The 16,224-nt window shown below is 34.1% G+C and overlaps 1 protein-coding gene across 2 annotated transcripts in view; it reads right to left on the bottom strand.

Annotated features, from left to right (window-relative positions):
- LOC144978676 (histone-lysine N-methyltransferase SETDB1-B-like) overlaps window positions 1–15,995 on the bottom strand; it is a 59,426-nt gene extending 43,431 nt beyond the window's left edge. The window contains exons 1-7 of one of the 2 annotated variants that reach the window (XM_078925054.1): window positions 15,862–15,995; window positions 10,778–10,955; window positions 7,913–8,025; window positions 5,526–5,793; window positions 4,501–4,600; window positions 1,866–1,973; window positions 576–699 (exon numbers count right to left, since the gene is read on the bottom strand). In XM_078925054.1, the coding sequence (XP_078781180.1) occupies window positions 576–699; window positions 1,866–1,973; window positions 4,501–4,600; window positions 5,526–5,793; window positions 7,913–8,025; window positions 10,778–10,934 (870 nt within the window). In that variant the 5' untranslated portion in view covers window positions 10,935–10,955; window positions 15,862–15,995. The remainder of the gene's footprint in view (window positions 1–575; window positions 700–1,865; window positions 1,974–4,500; window positions 4,601–5,525; window positions 5,794–7,912; window positions 8,026–10,777; window positions 10,956–15,861) is intronic. The other variant, XM_078925055.1, reaches the window with a different exon arrangement.
- Window positions 15,996–16,224: the final 229 nt, after the last annotated feature.

The raw sequence follows: 16,224 nt of genomic DNA on the forward strand, positions 1-16,224 counted from the left end.
GTATGTTTTGATTTTTGTACAATATACTCTAGATTCAGAGCTTTTTTCTATTCCCTTTTCTTCATATTGCCAAATTGGGACAGTATGGAATTTATCAGGACAGTTGAGCTTTAATTGAACTTTTTTATATAGCGCAATATCCACTAAATGTGCTCAAAGCGCTTTACAAGGATCCCTGACTAACAGCAACATTTAACATTTAGGATGGGACGGGACATGATACCTGTTAGGCGATGTTACAATTTTTTCCGACAAAGACAACACTGTTAATGGTCAGGTACTTATTTTACACCTGAGTACGGTGAGAGAATGTGAGTAAAGAGCCTTCTCCAAGGACTCTACTGGGCAAGGCTCATACCCAGGATCTTTCGATCCGAAAGCGAGTGTCATACCACTAGACCCCATCGCCATATAGTGGCCAGCAGTACGTTTGGATTTTTGAATAATAATCTCTAGATTCAGAGCTTTTTTCTATTTCCTTTTCTTCATATTGCCAAATTGGGACATTATTGATTTTATAAGGACAGTTGTCCGCAAATAATATCATCTGAGTGTAGTCTACAACCTCTATTCACCTGTTGGTTGTTGAGAGTGTTCAACAGTCCAGGCATCTCGGCTTGTACTGCCGTGGCAAATCTAGACCTCAACTGGTTGATACTCATTCCCTCCATGGAATTCGATAAATCTCCCTGGGGCTGCCTGATCATATGAAAGAGTAGAATCGTGGAAAAGAAAAGAGAAAGGTTAATGATGTGAAACACTAAAACTGTCTAAAATTCTACACAAATAGAAATCGAGTTCTGTGACGTACACAATGCAAAAAAAAAAAAAAAAAAGAAGTTAAATCGGTCTTTTAACACTAAAAAAAATAAATAAATAAATTCAAATTACAATTGAAGAGTGATTTTCCAAAAAAAACTCCCTTACTCTGTTTTTCCCATTTCGAAATATTAAGGATTATTTTCCCTAAAATGTCTCATTCGGCCTATTAGTTCATCATTTTAAAACTTCAATTTCACACAAATCTAAGAAAATTCTTAAATGATGCTTAGAATAAAGTTTACATTTCAATTTATCTCTTGGATGGAAAATCTCAAAAAGTAGAAAAATCGATTTAACAAGTTTTGGAAAACCAGCCTTCATTTCATTGTTTTTAATACTAAAAAGTATCAACATAGGATGGCAGATTTCAATATTAAAGAAAGAAAAATATAATTAATGTTGAAACAGATCACTTCTAAATAATTCTACAATTTTCCCTGAAAATTAGGTGAGGAAAAACAAAATCCAGATCTTTAAAAACCCTGAGTAAATAATACATTGCACTAACTCTTTTGTGGATCCAGGTTTAAGCCCTGTGATCATCGTTTCATATATCTTCCTTGAGAACGAAGCTAAGACCTTATTGTCCACTGTCATATATTCATTTTTATTTTTTTTCAAACTACCATGGAATGGGGCTACTAAGACTAAGACCAGCCCCCAAATGTGATTGAAATTTATTCAAGAAATATGGTAAAATGTACCTCATTTGATAGATTTCACCCTTTCCCAAACTTATGCCATATCTGTTTGATAATTTTCAATGTGAGGGGCACATTTGGGGGTTGGCCTTTGTCATCCCATTCCATTCCACGGCTTTGGGCCATCCAGATTTTATTTTAAAAGTTATTTTAAACTCTTCAAGTTCACAATTTTAGACAAACAAGTTTTTACCCAAGAAGTAGTCTAAACTTTTTTTTAAAGATATAACAGCTTCAATAAGAACTAAATGCTTGAAATGTATCATCTATGTCAGGTTCATAAGCCTTGTTCAGCCAATGTAAGCCTTGTTCAGCCAATGTTTCATGGCTGTGATTACTCACGACTGCGAAGTAGCTGTATCATCCAGAATTTTCACGTCATCGTCATCCTCATCATCATCGTCAATATTAATGACTTTATGGGACAAAATATTCTCGTAGCGAGCAATCCTGTAATAAAAGATAACCATTTGAAAGCTAGAATAAATAAAGGCATAACAATGAAAATTACTACAATAACTAGTTGTTTTTTTCTTCCACAAACTCCACTCCTCATTCCCTCTCCATTTGTTTTCTCTACATTTTCGAGTGCAGCTATGTGGTCTTGTGGTATGACACTCGCTTTCGGATTGGAAAATCCTGGGTTCGAGCCTCGCTCAGTGCATAGCTGAGTCCTTGGAAAAGGCTCTTTACTCACATTCTCTCACTGTACTCAGGTGTAAATTGAGTACCTGGCCGTTAACAGCGTTGTCTCTGTCCGAAAAAAATTGTAATATCGCCTAACAGGAGTCATGTCCTGTCCTAAATGTTAAGTGTTGTTGTTGATCAGGGACCCCTTGTAAAGCGCTTGGAGCACATTTAGTGGATATTGAGCTATATAAAAGCTCACTATATAGATATATATTTTTTTTTTTTTCAATTTTATGACAATTCTGAAAAGCGGCATTGATGCTTTAGAGTCTAGGAGATATTATCTTTAGTTTTAATCCGTAGACATCGTCAGCCATGCATCACCCTTTACAAACTAATAAGCAATGCCTATCAAACTAAGTTATGGATGCATCCTCTAATTATCATGTTATTCATCTGACTTGGGTGCAATGCCAAAGCAAATAAATTGATCTTTAATTAATTAATTTTCAGTGACGGTTGGAGATCTATAGTATCGGCTTTATGAGCAGCTGAAGCAGCAAGAGGACAAGTGTTCCAAAATTAATTGATTTAATTGTTTATCATAACTTTTCAAAAGTTATCCGATTTTGGCACAAATTAAATAACTGAAATTGACCTTTTTTTCCAATCCCTAAATGCAATATATATTTTTTTTTAAATATTTGTCTTATTTCATTCTATAAAAAAGTGTTTTACATTACAAAAACATGTGTTTCATATCAAACTGAACTCTCATTCTCAATCTTTATGGTGGCAGAATTTACAAATAAAGCTTTTATGTCAGCTGATAAACCTAAGACATCAATTAAAATTATCTCCCTTGATCTTCGAATAAATTGAAGTTTTATAAAAAGGCTGATGTCTAAAGGTTAAAACCATTTTCCCCCCTTTCTGTCCATAGATTAAAATCCCCTTTTTTTCCCCATGGCAATTGAAAAATACAGTCCCCACATTTACATTTTACAAAAGTAGCATGATACAAATTGCCATCCATTTCTTAACAATCAAATCATACCGCACATTATCTATCTGCTAACAATGGTAAACACGACAATCAAAGTTAATACTTTCTTGATTAAAATCATGTACGACAGCTATAATTTTAGTGTGTGTAAACACTGTCTGTAAAGAATTAAATTGAAAATTTTAAATAAAATTACTTTAATAAACTGCTTATCTACTGCTGAGATCTAAGTAAAATGAGCTGAAGCACCGTGTATTATTATCATTATTGTCATGCTTTGCAATTTTTTTACTCTGATGAAAGTTTAATGTAAATGTAAAAAATAGGACAAATCATGCAGACTTTTATATACTAGTACAATTTTTTAACAAAAGCAAATTAGCTTTAAACCAACCAGACCTTCAAATTCAACGGCTGTCTATAAATGGGCAAAAAAATAATAAAATGTCAAATAGCGCGTTTGAATCTTCTTTCATCTTATCCCGCATTTTGCAGGGTTGCCATAATGAATGCCATATTTCCATGCATCTCGGTTCAGAGCATCATCTTCCTCCAGGCCCAGTTCCTTCATATTATCCTTTACCTTATCAAACCATCTAGTCTTGGGGCACCCCCTCAAATAGCGCGTTTGAATATCAAGAGTTAATTTATATAGTGTTGTAGAAAACGGTAGGGGATGCCTGAAGCCTGAGATCATGAAAATACTATAATACTAACGAAAGAGTGAAAATGGAGAGGCTTCGTATAGGAATGATACAATGGACATTTCGGCTACAAACCCTTCATCAGCATAATAATACACAAATTAACGTGGAAAAGAAATAAAATAAAATAAAATGCAAAATAACTTGTATCGTCTGTACACAAGTTATTTTGCACCTTATTTTATTTTAATTGTTTAACACGTTAATTTGTGTATGGTTATGTACAGACGATACAAGTGCTAATACATATATGCACATGCAATCGTATACATCATTCAATAAAATCACTCACAGAAAACTGAAAGGAAGTACTCTGTCTTCAAAGAGGCATTAAAGGAGGACAGACAATTACGGTGTCTGCTGAAAGAGCATTCCACAAATAGGGAGTAGAATGTGCAAAAGCACGTCGTGAAAAATTCGACTTAGGAATCAAATGGTTCAAGTACAGGGAAGTAAATCAGCGGAGAAAGCGATTCGGATTGTAGATAGAAAGAAGAGATGACAGTAGGAGAATGGTCAGCAACACACCTGAAAGGACATGTCACACAGAATGAATGAGTCCAAAATTTTAAAAAATCTTTGACTGTGGCAGAACGTTCCACCATAATAATCATATTCAAAACACCCGGATACTTACTCCTCATTAACTCGTTTTGATTCTAAAGCCAGACTTTGGCCAAATGCCTTCAGCTTGCTATGACACTCCAGAAACATCTTGGACACAGTGTGGTTTGCACCTGGAAAAGTGTATAAAATTTCAAGTGAATAAAGAGGCCCTTTTCTTAACTCTCTCCTTTCCAGCCATTTTCAGAATTTTCACAGAATCTTTGCACCCACCCAACACAAAATAATAGACTTGTCTTACTCAAACAGAAAAGCAACACGTACATTCTATACACAATATTGTTCAGCAAAATGAGCTCTACAACACAGTGTCAAGTTTTTATAGTTATAACAAATTTTCTTTAAATTTTGTGATATGCAAAAGAAATCAGAAAGATAAAATTGTTGGTTGCATCATAATGAAAGTGACGATTTTCCAATGGTTGGTAAGAAGAGGGTTAAGGAAGAGTATGAACACTGAATATTTGAGGCTTTTCACTGTTATATCAATTGTCCTCTTCAATAACCTTTTCTGAAATAAAATGCTAATACTATAATTCGGTGTTGTATGAATTTATTCAGACTCACCTAATCTTCATCTTATTCACTACTTGTATTTTTAGTGCACAGGTTTTGCAACCCTTTATTCTAAGTAAAATACCATTATGAAAATTTCATAGAATTACGAATTTCGACTCAAATATGCTTAATCATCATTAATTTAATTAAAACGTTGAATATGATAAATTCAAGACAGAACACACAAATATATTTAGAAATATTAACTGTCAATTTAGTCTTAATCTGGCAAATTAGATATAGATAAAGAGACAACCACTGTTTTACTCTTTGATCTGCAAATATTTTGAAATTTTAAGTAGCCTATATCTGCCTACCACTCCCACCTTAAATCCTCTATCTAATATTTCTTACGGACTCAGTACAATTTTATAGGAAAGATTATAGAAAAAAGTCCTCTCTATATAAATAACACTAATAATTCTCATGGACCAGGCATAGTGTTACAGGAAAGTATATATAAAACAGTCTGAAATTTACTTTCAATGGTGTCCATTCTTCTATTGATAGACTGCAACTCCATGGGTGTTATGTCCACGATTTCTGGCTTGTACACCTGCTTTATGACACTGTGAATCATTGCCTGCAGACCATCCATATCTACCGGTATATTTACAAGACATTTTGGATCTTCCACCAGAAACTTCAATTTTTCGTAGACAGCCTCTCCAAGACTAGACTCCATGCTCTTCAGCGACCTCCGCATCAGTTCAATCTCATTCTCAACCTTTCTTGAAACTGTCTTCACCTGTCGACAAATATCAAATAATATAGAGTCATTTGACTGCAAAAGTAATCACTCCTAGCGCGGCTATGTGGTCTAAAGGTATGAAACTCGCTTTCACATCGGAAGGTCCTGGGTTCGAGCCTCGCTCAGTGCATAGTTGAGTCCTTGGAAAAGGCTCTTTACTCACATTCTCTCACTGTACTCAGGTGTAAAATGAGTCCCTGGCCGTTAACAGCGTTGTCTCTGTCCAAAAAAATGTAATATCGCCTAACAGGCGTCATGCAGGCCAGTAAATGGCTGGTGAAAAAATTGTCGGAACTTTTTGAACACGCGAAAATAGACACAACAGGACAAAAATATGGACACAACACAGACATGACACGTCAATTGACTAGTCAAATCATGTCACTTTCCCCTAGCTCATTTATAACGAGGTCCTTATTTTATGGTACAAAAAAAAAAATCCCAATTATTTGAGGGCCCAGGTCTGAGTTAGTAAAATGAAAGGAAGAGAACAATTCCTACCCTTTTGAATGATGTGTATCTCGTGCTTGATGACACAGGAAGCTGCCTATCTTCGCTCCTGTTTGTGTTAAATGTTTACGCCGATTCTTTCATTTATTTGGATTATTTCTTATAGAGGAAGAAGAAGAAGAAGAAGAGGAAGAGGAAGAAGAAGAAAAAGAAGAAAAAGAAGAAGAAGAAGAAGAAGAAGAAGAAGAAGAAGAAGAAGAAGAAGAAGAAGAAGAAGAAGAAGAAGAAGAAGAAGAAGAAGAAGAAGAAGAAGAAGAAGAAGAAGAAGAAGAAGAAGAAGAAGAAGAAGAAGAAGAAGAAGAAGAAGAAGAAGAAGAAGAAGAAGAAGAAGAAGAAGAAGAAGAAGAAGAAGAAGAAGAAGAAGAAGAAGAAGAAGAAGAAGAAGAAGAAGAAAAAGAAGATGAAGAAGAGGGGGAGGTGGTGCGGTCGTGTGAGAGCTTTCGAAGAAAAATAATTATTTCGCATTATTTTTTTCCGTCTTACATCTGGATGGAACCAACGAAATATAGAGACTGAGAAATAAGAACCGGAGATATTCATGTGTGTCGGTAGCAAAATAGAGAGAAACCTTCCAGTCCGGTTCGACACACTTCTGTGCGTGCGTTATTTACTGACTAGGTGTGTGTGTGTGTGAAGACGACTCACGCGAACTTCGCGACCCACTCTTGCTGGCTGTGGCATAGTAGCCAGGCAGTGAATACATCCACGCCAAGCAAAGCATGTAGGTGGCATGATAATATTATAGCTAACAGATAGACGGCAAGTTTTGTTATGTCTTTGATGCGACAAATAAATTTTTTTTGTCTTTTTAAAAGTCAGCATTTGAAACGGAATAAAATCTATTTTTTTTGAGGAACGAAATAAAAGTCTTTTATTTTCTTTTTTACTGGTTCTGTTCTTTGACGTTACGAATTTTATTTTTACTATTATTTTTTTTTTTAAATATTAGCACTTAAGAGCAAAATCGTGCTGTCGGAAATCCGACAATAGACGGAAGATTTACAGGCCTGGTCATGTCCCATCCTAAATGTTAAATGTTGCTGTTGACCAAAGAACCCATTGTAAAGCGCTTTGAGCATGTTTAGTGGATATTGCGCTAAATAATATATTTATTTATTATTAATCCTCCTTCACACAAATTGAATACAGTATTCCCTCAAAGCCAAGAGGCCCATGGAACTGGAGCTTAGCCTGGTTTCTATAGTAGTGTGACGGACAACAGCAATTGCTTGCTACCCTTTGGATAGACGTTAATCTATTACAAAGTTCTCTCCATCAGATCTAACAGACCTAGCTACCCAATCACAGCTGAGTGGACAGAGGGGCCAGAAAGAAAAAAAAATCTCGACCTCACCCGGGATCAAACTTGTTCTCTTTCCATGTAAAGCAAGTACTCTACCAAAAAAAGCTATCGGGAGCCGCAAAAAAATGAATAAAATCCATGCTTACAGGACAGAATGGAAAACAGTCTGAAATTTACTTTCAATGGTGTCCATATTTTCTCATTTTAAAATAAATGAAACAGGTGTACATATTCATTATATAATTGAGGTCAAAGCAGAATTAATGAAGAAAAAAAAACACCCAATAAAAAAACCCTCTTTACCTGGCTGACATAGGTACCGAGCTCTTTAATTGTGCCAGCATTCACGGTTGATGTTGTTGTTGTCAATGATGATGAACCTGTGGACACTGATGTCGGTGTAAATCCGTTTTGAGCTGGGGGAGAAAAAGAAAATTCATAAAATATCATATATCAATATCAATAACATATATCAATATCAATAATCATGCTGATGGTGCCAAAATATGAAAAAGGATGAAAACTTTGAACATTTGTCTTAACTCTTTCAACGCTGAGACTATATTCGTATTTCCATCACAAAATGGCTGACACTTGATTGAGGCAGCATAAGAATGACAAGCTAAGACAAAGCGACATTCGAAATCAGCGAAAAATCTCAAGTAAAATACCCCCCTTGGGCCAATTGAATGTTCTGATGAAAGAAATGATTCCATTGGTTCAATTTATAGTACTTTGGTAGAAAGTAGGATTGGATTACATTATTGTTTTTGCCTTTCAAGACCAGCTGCACTGTGCAGCCATTGGCCAGCAGAACAGATTCTGCTCTGGCCGCACAGTGTAGCCAATGGCACTGAATAGTTTAAGTCCCGTTTTTAACGGTGTTAACCCCCATTTTTACAACAATAGAGATTATATACTATCATTCATAGCTCCACTTATAATTTATGGAAAGATTTGCTGAAATAAAGAGTGAATGAGAATTTCCCAAAAATTAGCAGAAAAGCAGGATATTGTGAAAATTGCTGAACAGGCTGAAAAAGAGGGAATTCCTCCTCTGTTTTCCAAACAGCGGATTTCCGTGAAAAACCATCAGCACTGAATCGTACTATCATATATCATGTTACAGTCCACTCCGGATAATCACAACGCCTTGAGATCAGCGAAAATGTTGTGATTAATCGAAGTTGAGTTTCATATCCACTATTGAAACAAACTTTTTTGGAAATGTTGCGATTAACCGAAAGTTGCGATTATCCGGAGTGGACTGTAATAATCATTTCACAGACAAATACACAAATTTGTAATTGATTGTCTCCAACCAGTCATATGTTGGATCGACTCAGATGCTGGAAATGAAAGTTATAAGAAAACTAGAGCATTTATATAGCCCAATAGCCACTAAATGTGCTCAAAACGCTTTACAAGGGGTCTCCAGCCAACAGCAACACTTAACACGTAGGACGAGACATGACATTTGTTAGGCAATGATATTACACAATCCTTTGCGGTATAGACAATGCTGTTAACAACCAGATACTCATTTTACACCTGAGTAAAAGTGAGAGAATGAGAGTAAAGAGCCTATTCCAAGGACTCAACTCAATTATGTGCCGCTCAGAGCGGATCTCGAATGCTGGACCTTCCAATCCGAAGGTGTGAGTCATACCACTAGACTCTTTACATGTCCAACCATTTCAATCTATCTTCTCTCATCTTTATTGATACATTCTTCACTTCAGTCAACCTTCGAATTCGTTAATTTCTCACTTTATCTTTTCTTGTCCAGCCAAGTGACCATCTCAACATCCTCATTTCTGCCACCTCAACAAATGTCCAACTCATCTGGCCTTGTTCAATAAATAGAGGCTTTCATTCAACTTGACTATTGTATGTTATTTATTTCTTCCACCTTTAACTTTAACTTTAAGCAGCAACATTTTGCATTCTAGCCAAAATTATGTCACTAGGTCTATGTTCAGATGTACTAATTTTATTGAGGAGAATAACAACAATAATAATAATAATAATAATAATAATAATAATAATAATAATAATAATAATAATAATAATAATAATAATAATAATAATAATAATAATAATAATAATAATAAAAATAGTAATAATAATAATAATAATAATAATAATAATAATAATAATAATAATAATAATAATAATAATAATAATAATAACAACAATAATAATAATAATAATAATAATAATAAATATAATAATAATATAACAACAACAACAACAACAACAACAATAATAATAATAATAATAATAATAATAATAATAATAATAATAATAATAATAATGATGATGATGATGATGATGATGATAATAATAATAATAGCAATAATAATATCAATAATAATAACTATAGAGCACCAATCTCTACCTAGTGTGTTATTGGCGCTTTACAACACATAGTTGCATGAGAAATTTTAAAAAAAATAAAAATTAAATGTTACAATTGCATATGATCTATTACGTTTTGCTGATACCAATTAAATATGATGAATGTGATTTTGAAATATTAAGGAAAAGTTAATCTAAAATTTTCAGTCTTCAGTCTAGACTTGAAGCACTAATTAGTTATGCACGCTTCTGCTAAAGATTGAGAGAGAATTTCAGAATGACAGTGCCACAAAATACGCTGCACTACGAGGTCACTCACATATTTTTTGTAAAAACAATTGTTTCTACGTCCTCCAGTTCGTCAGTTGACATTTATCCGTAGTATGTCTTTTCTTTCGAGATTTCAATATTGTTTATTTATTTTTGTCCATACTTCCGCTAAGTATGTCATTGTGTATTATATATATATATATATATATATATATATATATATATATATATATATATATATATATATATATATATATATATATATATATATATATAATATAATATAATATAATATAAATATTATAAAGGTATAAAATAAAAAAAAAACATAAAATAAAAGTGTTCGACTTTAGTATTAAAGTAAGGAGCGTTAATTTATATTACTTTGAATTTGAATTACTACTGGCTCCTACAGATCTGTTTCATGCTTTATACAATACAAAATTCAATTTCTTATATAAGTGTGGGCTGTAACAATATCTTAAACTGCTTTAAATGAAAAACACACATTGCGTTTTCCAACATTTCAAAACTCACCTGTTTTATGTTTGTCATTTGACTCTGTTGATGAATCACTTCTCACTGTTGAAGGAGGTGCTTTCTTTGGTACGGGATCTTCATCTTCCACCAGCATAATATCATCATCGTCATCGTCAATCAACATCGGGTCACCAGTCGCTGTTGAACTGGTCATCACTTCAGAAGTTGTTGATTTCTGATATAATTATAAATGTCATGTCAAAGAGTTTGTGAAGGGAAACGTGTCACTTCAACTACCAAATGTAATAAGCTATAATTAACTCACTCAACCTAACACGGACTATATCCGTAGGCGTAGTATAAAAGCTAATGTTTTTAGTTTTTAAATGTTAATGGTAGTTGAATAAAACTATCTATGTGCATGCTCATTTCTAATACATTTTTTCCAATTTCGAAAAGTAGCAAAAAGCTCTAGGATTGAGTGAGTTAATTAGAGTTTAAATCTTCAACCATAATTAAGGGCTATTGTGTATGTTTGGGTGTGAGAGAGAGAGAGAGAGAGAGAGAGAGAGAGAGAGAGAGAGAGAGCGTAATGTGAATGGATTGATGTTATTGTTATGCGTCTAGAGCTTTATTGTATAGAGTAGAGGATTGGGCGCAATATAAATAAATTTTAATATTATCATAAACTGTTTGACTTTTCGTTTTTATACATCTATAACTTTTTTCAATGGAATGTTGTATGTATGTTAAGTTACAATGAGAAAAAAAAAAAAGAATCTCATATTTCAAACATTCATACCTATACATTAATATGAATTTTTTTTTTTTCTCTTATTATCTCCACTAAAATTCACACATGTCAGGGATAGTACTAATACTAATACTAGACTTTTCACCATATATTTTTAAAAAATTATCTTCACACGAAGTTTTCTCATGAAATCTGGCTTTGATTTACAACTTGTCAAGTCAAGTTCTGCCAACCCAGGGAAAAATAGGTCGTGTATAGTCAGAGGTCCAAGTCAGAAAATGTTCCAACCACTGAAAAATACTGTGGCCTGGAATGAGACTTATTGCTACCACAATTGCATCCATTACAGAAGTTAAATATTTTAAAATATTCCATTCTGTCTTAAATTGTCTAACCTCGAATATCGCTTATCCTCAGTTTCCTTCTCTCTCCTAACCCTAGCATTTCGTCTTAAATCAAGTAGCCTAGCATTTCAGTCATAGTCAGTTTTCCCTAGCCCTTGTCACTCTAACTTTATCCCTCCTCCTCTTTGCATCTTGTCTTGAAAATCCCAAACTGTTTCTTTTACCCCTTATAGGCATATATTTTCTTAATGGAAAAAAAGGAGACAATTGCATAATCGTAAAATGTCTGTGTTTAAGAAGTACATCGAGCATGAAATCTGATATCAGATTATTTGTTTGATATCTTGATCTTGATACTATTTATTGTCACTTTTTTGGATGGGATAATTGTTTCATAGTGGAAGTCAAGGTTTGGAAGCGACTGGTGAAATGAAGGGCATGAAAAGCCATCCGATTTTGGAAGTATTGACAAATCAAAAATATTTTTTGAAACGATTCGAATTGTGACAAATTTTTAAACTTTCGTGAGACTGATAAAAATGTTAACCATTCAGATACGGGTAGAGTATCCATCTGGTTTGTGAGAAATGTCTATCATAAATAGATAAAAAAAGACGTACATCTTTAGTATTCAGATTGAAAGGTGGTCTAACCCACTCGGCTCTCTATCCACAAAGACTTTTGTGTGACGAAAAGTTCATATATGTGCTATATATAATATTCCACCAAATTTGGAGTAGAAGTTTTGCTTCATTGTTCTTTTTATTGTTACTTTCATCTCTGATTCGGATATGTAGTTGGATCTAGCTTTGTGGAAGTGTTAAAATAAACCATGTTAACAACGAGGAAGACAGGAAAAGAAATTTGAAATAGTAGGTTCGCGATTGGTCAAGAAACAGACAATATATATATATATATATATGTTGTCTGTTTCTTGACAGATATAACTACCCCCCCCCCCACCCACCCCACCAAATACAATCAATTTCCACGAAATAGTGGTTAGAATGAACAAATTATAGATACAAAAGAAAACCTAAAGTTAACAGGTAGGTAGGTAGTGACATTTTTAATAGTGGGTGGACTATTGACCAATTTGGTCATTGACGAGTTTCTTACTGATTGAAAAAAAAAAAAAGGCAAAAATACCAGTTCCACATTTCAAGTTCAAAATGTCAAAAACTTGCATTTCATTGATGCCATTTGGCTTGGAAAAACAAAAGTTGGCATCACTTGATATTGACTGATTTTTTAAGATAAAAATTGAGTTAATTGAGCTTTTAAAAAATCGAGCTTTTATATAGAGCACAATATCCACTAAAAAGAAAAACAGAAACAGCGAGCTGCGTTTGAAAAAAAAATAAAACAAAAAACCCCAACGACATAACCTTTCAAAGGTGAATTTCAATCTTACTTACCTAAAAGAAAATCTTACCCATTTTCATCAAAAGACAAATAACAACAATGCAATTATAATTTAAATGAAGACTAAGTCATGATGTTCTTACTGCTCTTATGGTAGAACTGTTTATTCTGCATTAAAAAATAACACAGGCAAATTATTATTTGAAAACAAAAAATCTGTGTCACTGGCAAAGGATTAATTATTGCACTAGACATCCGCCATCCAGTGACACTCCTACCTCACTTGCTAATCATAAAAACATACTGAGTTGAAAAATAAAAAGGGAGAGGAGGATGGGGTGGAGGGGGGGGGTAGCAAGGTAACCCAGTAGCAATGTAAATGTAACCCTTTTAAAGGCAAAATTTGATCTTACTTTGACCCAACACCAAATCCTGTTTTCATCAAAAGACAATAACAGCAAAGCGATTTCTGAGTCAAGATACTCTGACTATTCTCTTGGTGGAAACATTTTATTCTCCATTAACAATAATCAAGATAAAATGAAACTTATCTGAAAACAAAAGATCAGCACGGCAAACATCCGTGACACTCCCATTTACTACTCATCAGCTGACCCTTCTCTGTTTTGTCTTCCCCCATGCCCCCTCCCTTCACCCTTTATCCCAACAATCTCAAGATAAAACGGAAATTCATGCCCAAATTGTGAATTCTTTTCTCTTTCGTCCAATTAAAATCAAGACATCGGATTGCTTATTTACTAGCTATTGGATGTGAATTGGTTTGAAAGCGATCCAGTTCAGAGTTCTGATTCAATATTCGATGAATCGTTTTGCCGCAAGGGTCTTGCGGACAGCGAGCTCTTCCGGCGTCTTGCCACAGCTCTATTTACTACCACTAATGTTATTATCATCATTATTATTGTCATTAGTACCATCACCATTATTATTATCATATTGATTATTTTTCCTCTGAATAATAACTTCTGCTTCTGAACAAGGGTTTTGTTGTCTGATTCTATGCAATATTTCTGAGGAAGATCTCTCTCTCTCGCTATTTCTGTTTTTTCTATGATTAATTGTTCTGTTTTTGAACAACGTAGACTTTTCTTTTCTCCTTTTCTTATTTTTTGGTTTGTTCTGGCCTTGGTCTAGTTCTGTTTCTGAGTATAATTTTTTTTTTTTTTGGGGAGAGGGGGGGGGGGGGGGGGGGGTTCGTCTTTTAAAAATATATTTTTATTTTAAAAACTTTTTTCTCTGATTATATTATATTTTCCATGTTTCTGATCCAGATTGTTTATTTAATTATAAATGTTTGTCTATGATTATTTGTTGTTTCTTAAAGAGATTTTCTTTTCATTTTTATCTCTCCTTTTTTGCTTTGATTATTTTGTTTCTGAGCAAGATTTTTTAATAAAATATATTAAAAAAACGTATCATTTATCATAATGCCTTAAATTGATATAATGTGATTTCAACGCTTGTACTGTCTTATGCTTTTTATTATTATTATTATTATCATTATTATTATTATTAATATTATTATTACTATGATTATTTTTATTATTATTATTATTATTATTATTATTATTATTATTATGATCACCATTTTGGATCACTTAAATGAGCTTTATATAGCGCAATAACCACTAAATGTGCTCAAAGTTCTGTACAAGGGGTCCCTGGTCAATAGCAACATTTAACATGTAGGACGGGACATGACGCCTGTTAGGCAATATTACAATTTTCGGACAAAGACAACGCTGTTAACGGCCAGGTACTCATTTTATACCTGAGTATGGTGAGAGAATGTGAGTAAAGAGCCTTTTCCAAGGACTCAACTATGCGCCGAGCTCGAGGCTCAACCCAAGTTTACACACGATGTGCATATAAAATCAGGACGAAAACAACACATTGTGATAGTGTGAGACAGGCACCAATATTCTACAAGCCGAAGTACGGGTATGAACTGTGTCGGTGTGATATATTATGGGCAAAACAAGCTCTTCTATTCCGAACTCTTCTACTATTTCTATCTATATCAGTTGCCTACCCACCGCCCAGTGTCTCCCCTACCCCTCCCCCAGTGTCTGCACATGCATACTACATGTGACCAAACGTCTCAAAACGGTATTATGTCGGGATGGACCCGATGCTAAAAAGTCAAATTAACGTCAAACTGGTTTAAAAATATGAAACGATATTTAGCACAAAATAAAATATGATATAATTCCTTCTCCTATATAAAGCAAACAAACTCAACTTAAGTCTGATATTTCTGGCTACAAATGTTCAATTTTCAGCATCTTAGTCATCCCGACATAATACAGTTTTGAGACGAAGGGTCACATATTGGACTTTGAGTCCCAATAGCCATGGGAGTCGGGAGTGGGAGACTATTCAGACTCGAGTCCGAATTGCCACTTCGTTCATAAAAAACCGCCTGTAGTACCTACAATTTCTGGTGATTAATAAGGCACTGTCCTTATTCTCAGACATGTCTGCAATCACATTTCACAATAATGCACGGGAGCCGGGAGTCCTACTCGACTCAGATAAGACTTAAGCTAAGCTAAGACTGAATTTCTCTTGTTTCCAGTTCGAGAGGGCCGGCATATCGATAGGGAAATTTTTCATTTTTTTAAAATGGTGTAGTGAAGTGCATAGAAAAGTTATCGTACCCAAAGCCTTTATTTATTCTGTCAGTCGAGAGGATAAAATTACAAATCAAAATGTGCCGATTGGAACTGGAAACGAAATACAAATTTGGCAACAATCAAGCTGTACACTTTTTTTTTGTTTTTGGTTTTGTTTTGGGAGTTTTTCGGATTTCGTTAAAATGATAACATTAAAAAGTTGAGTGGAACGTAAAAAAAGTGGATTGGAAACGAATCATGTTTCGTTATAAGGTGGATTGGGGATTAGGAAGGGGGGAGGGGCGAGGTGTGTGTAGTGCTCCCTGGGGCGGCTTGAGAGCTCCCTTGAGTGGTAGAAGCTCAGAGATTCGAATTTAATATTTTATTACTTAATAACGTGATAACAAA

The sequence above is a fragment of the Berghia stephanieae genome, chromosome 8 (genome assembly GCF_034508935.2).
Source record: "Berghia stephanieae isolate SIO BIC M18660-M18661 chromosome 8, UCSD_Bste_1.3, whole genome shotgun sequence".
In the NCBI taxonomy this organism is placed as follows: Eukaryota; Metazoa; Mollusca; class Gastropoda; order Nudibranchia; family Aeolidiidae; genus Berghia; species Berghia stephanieae.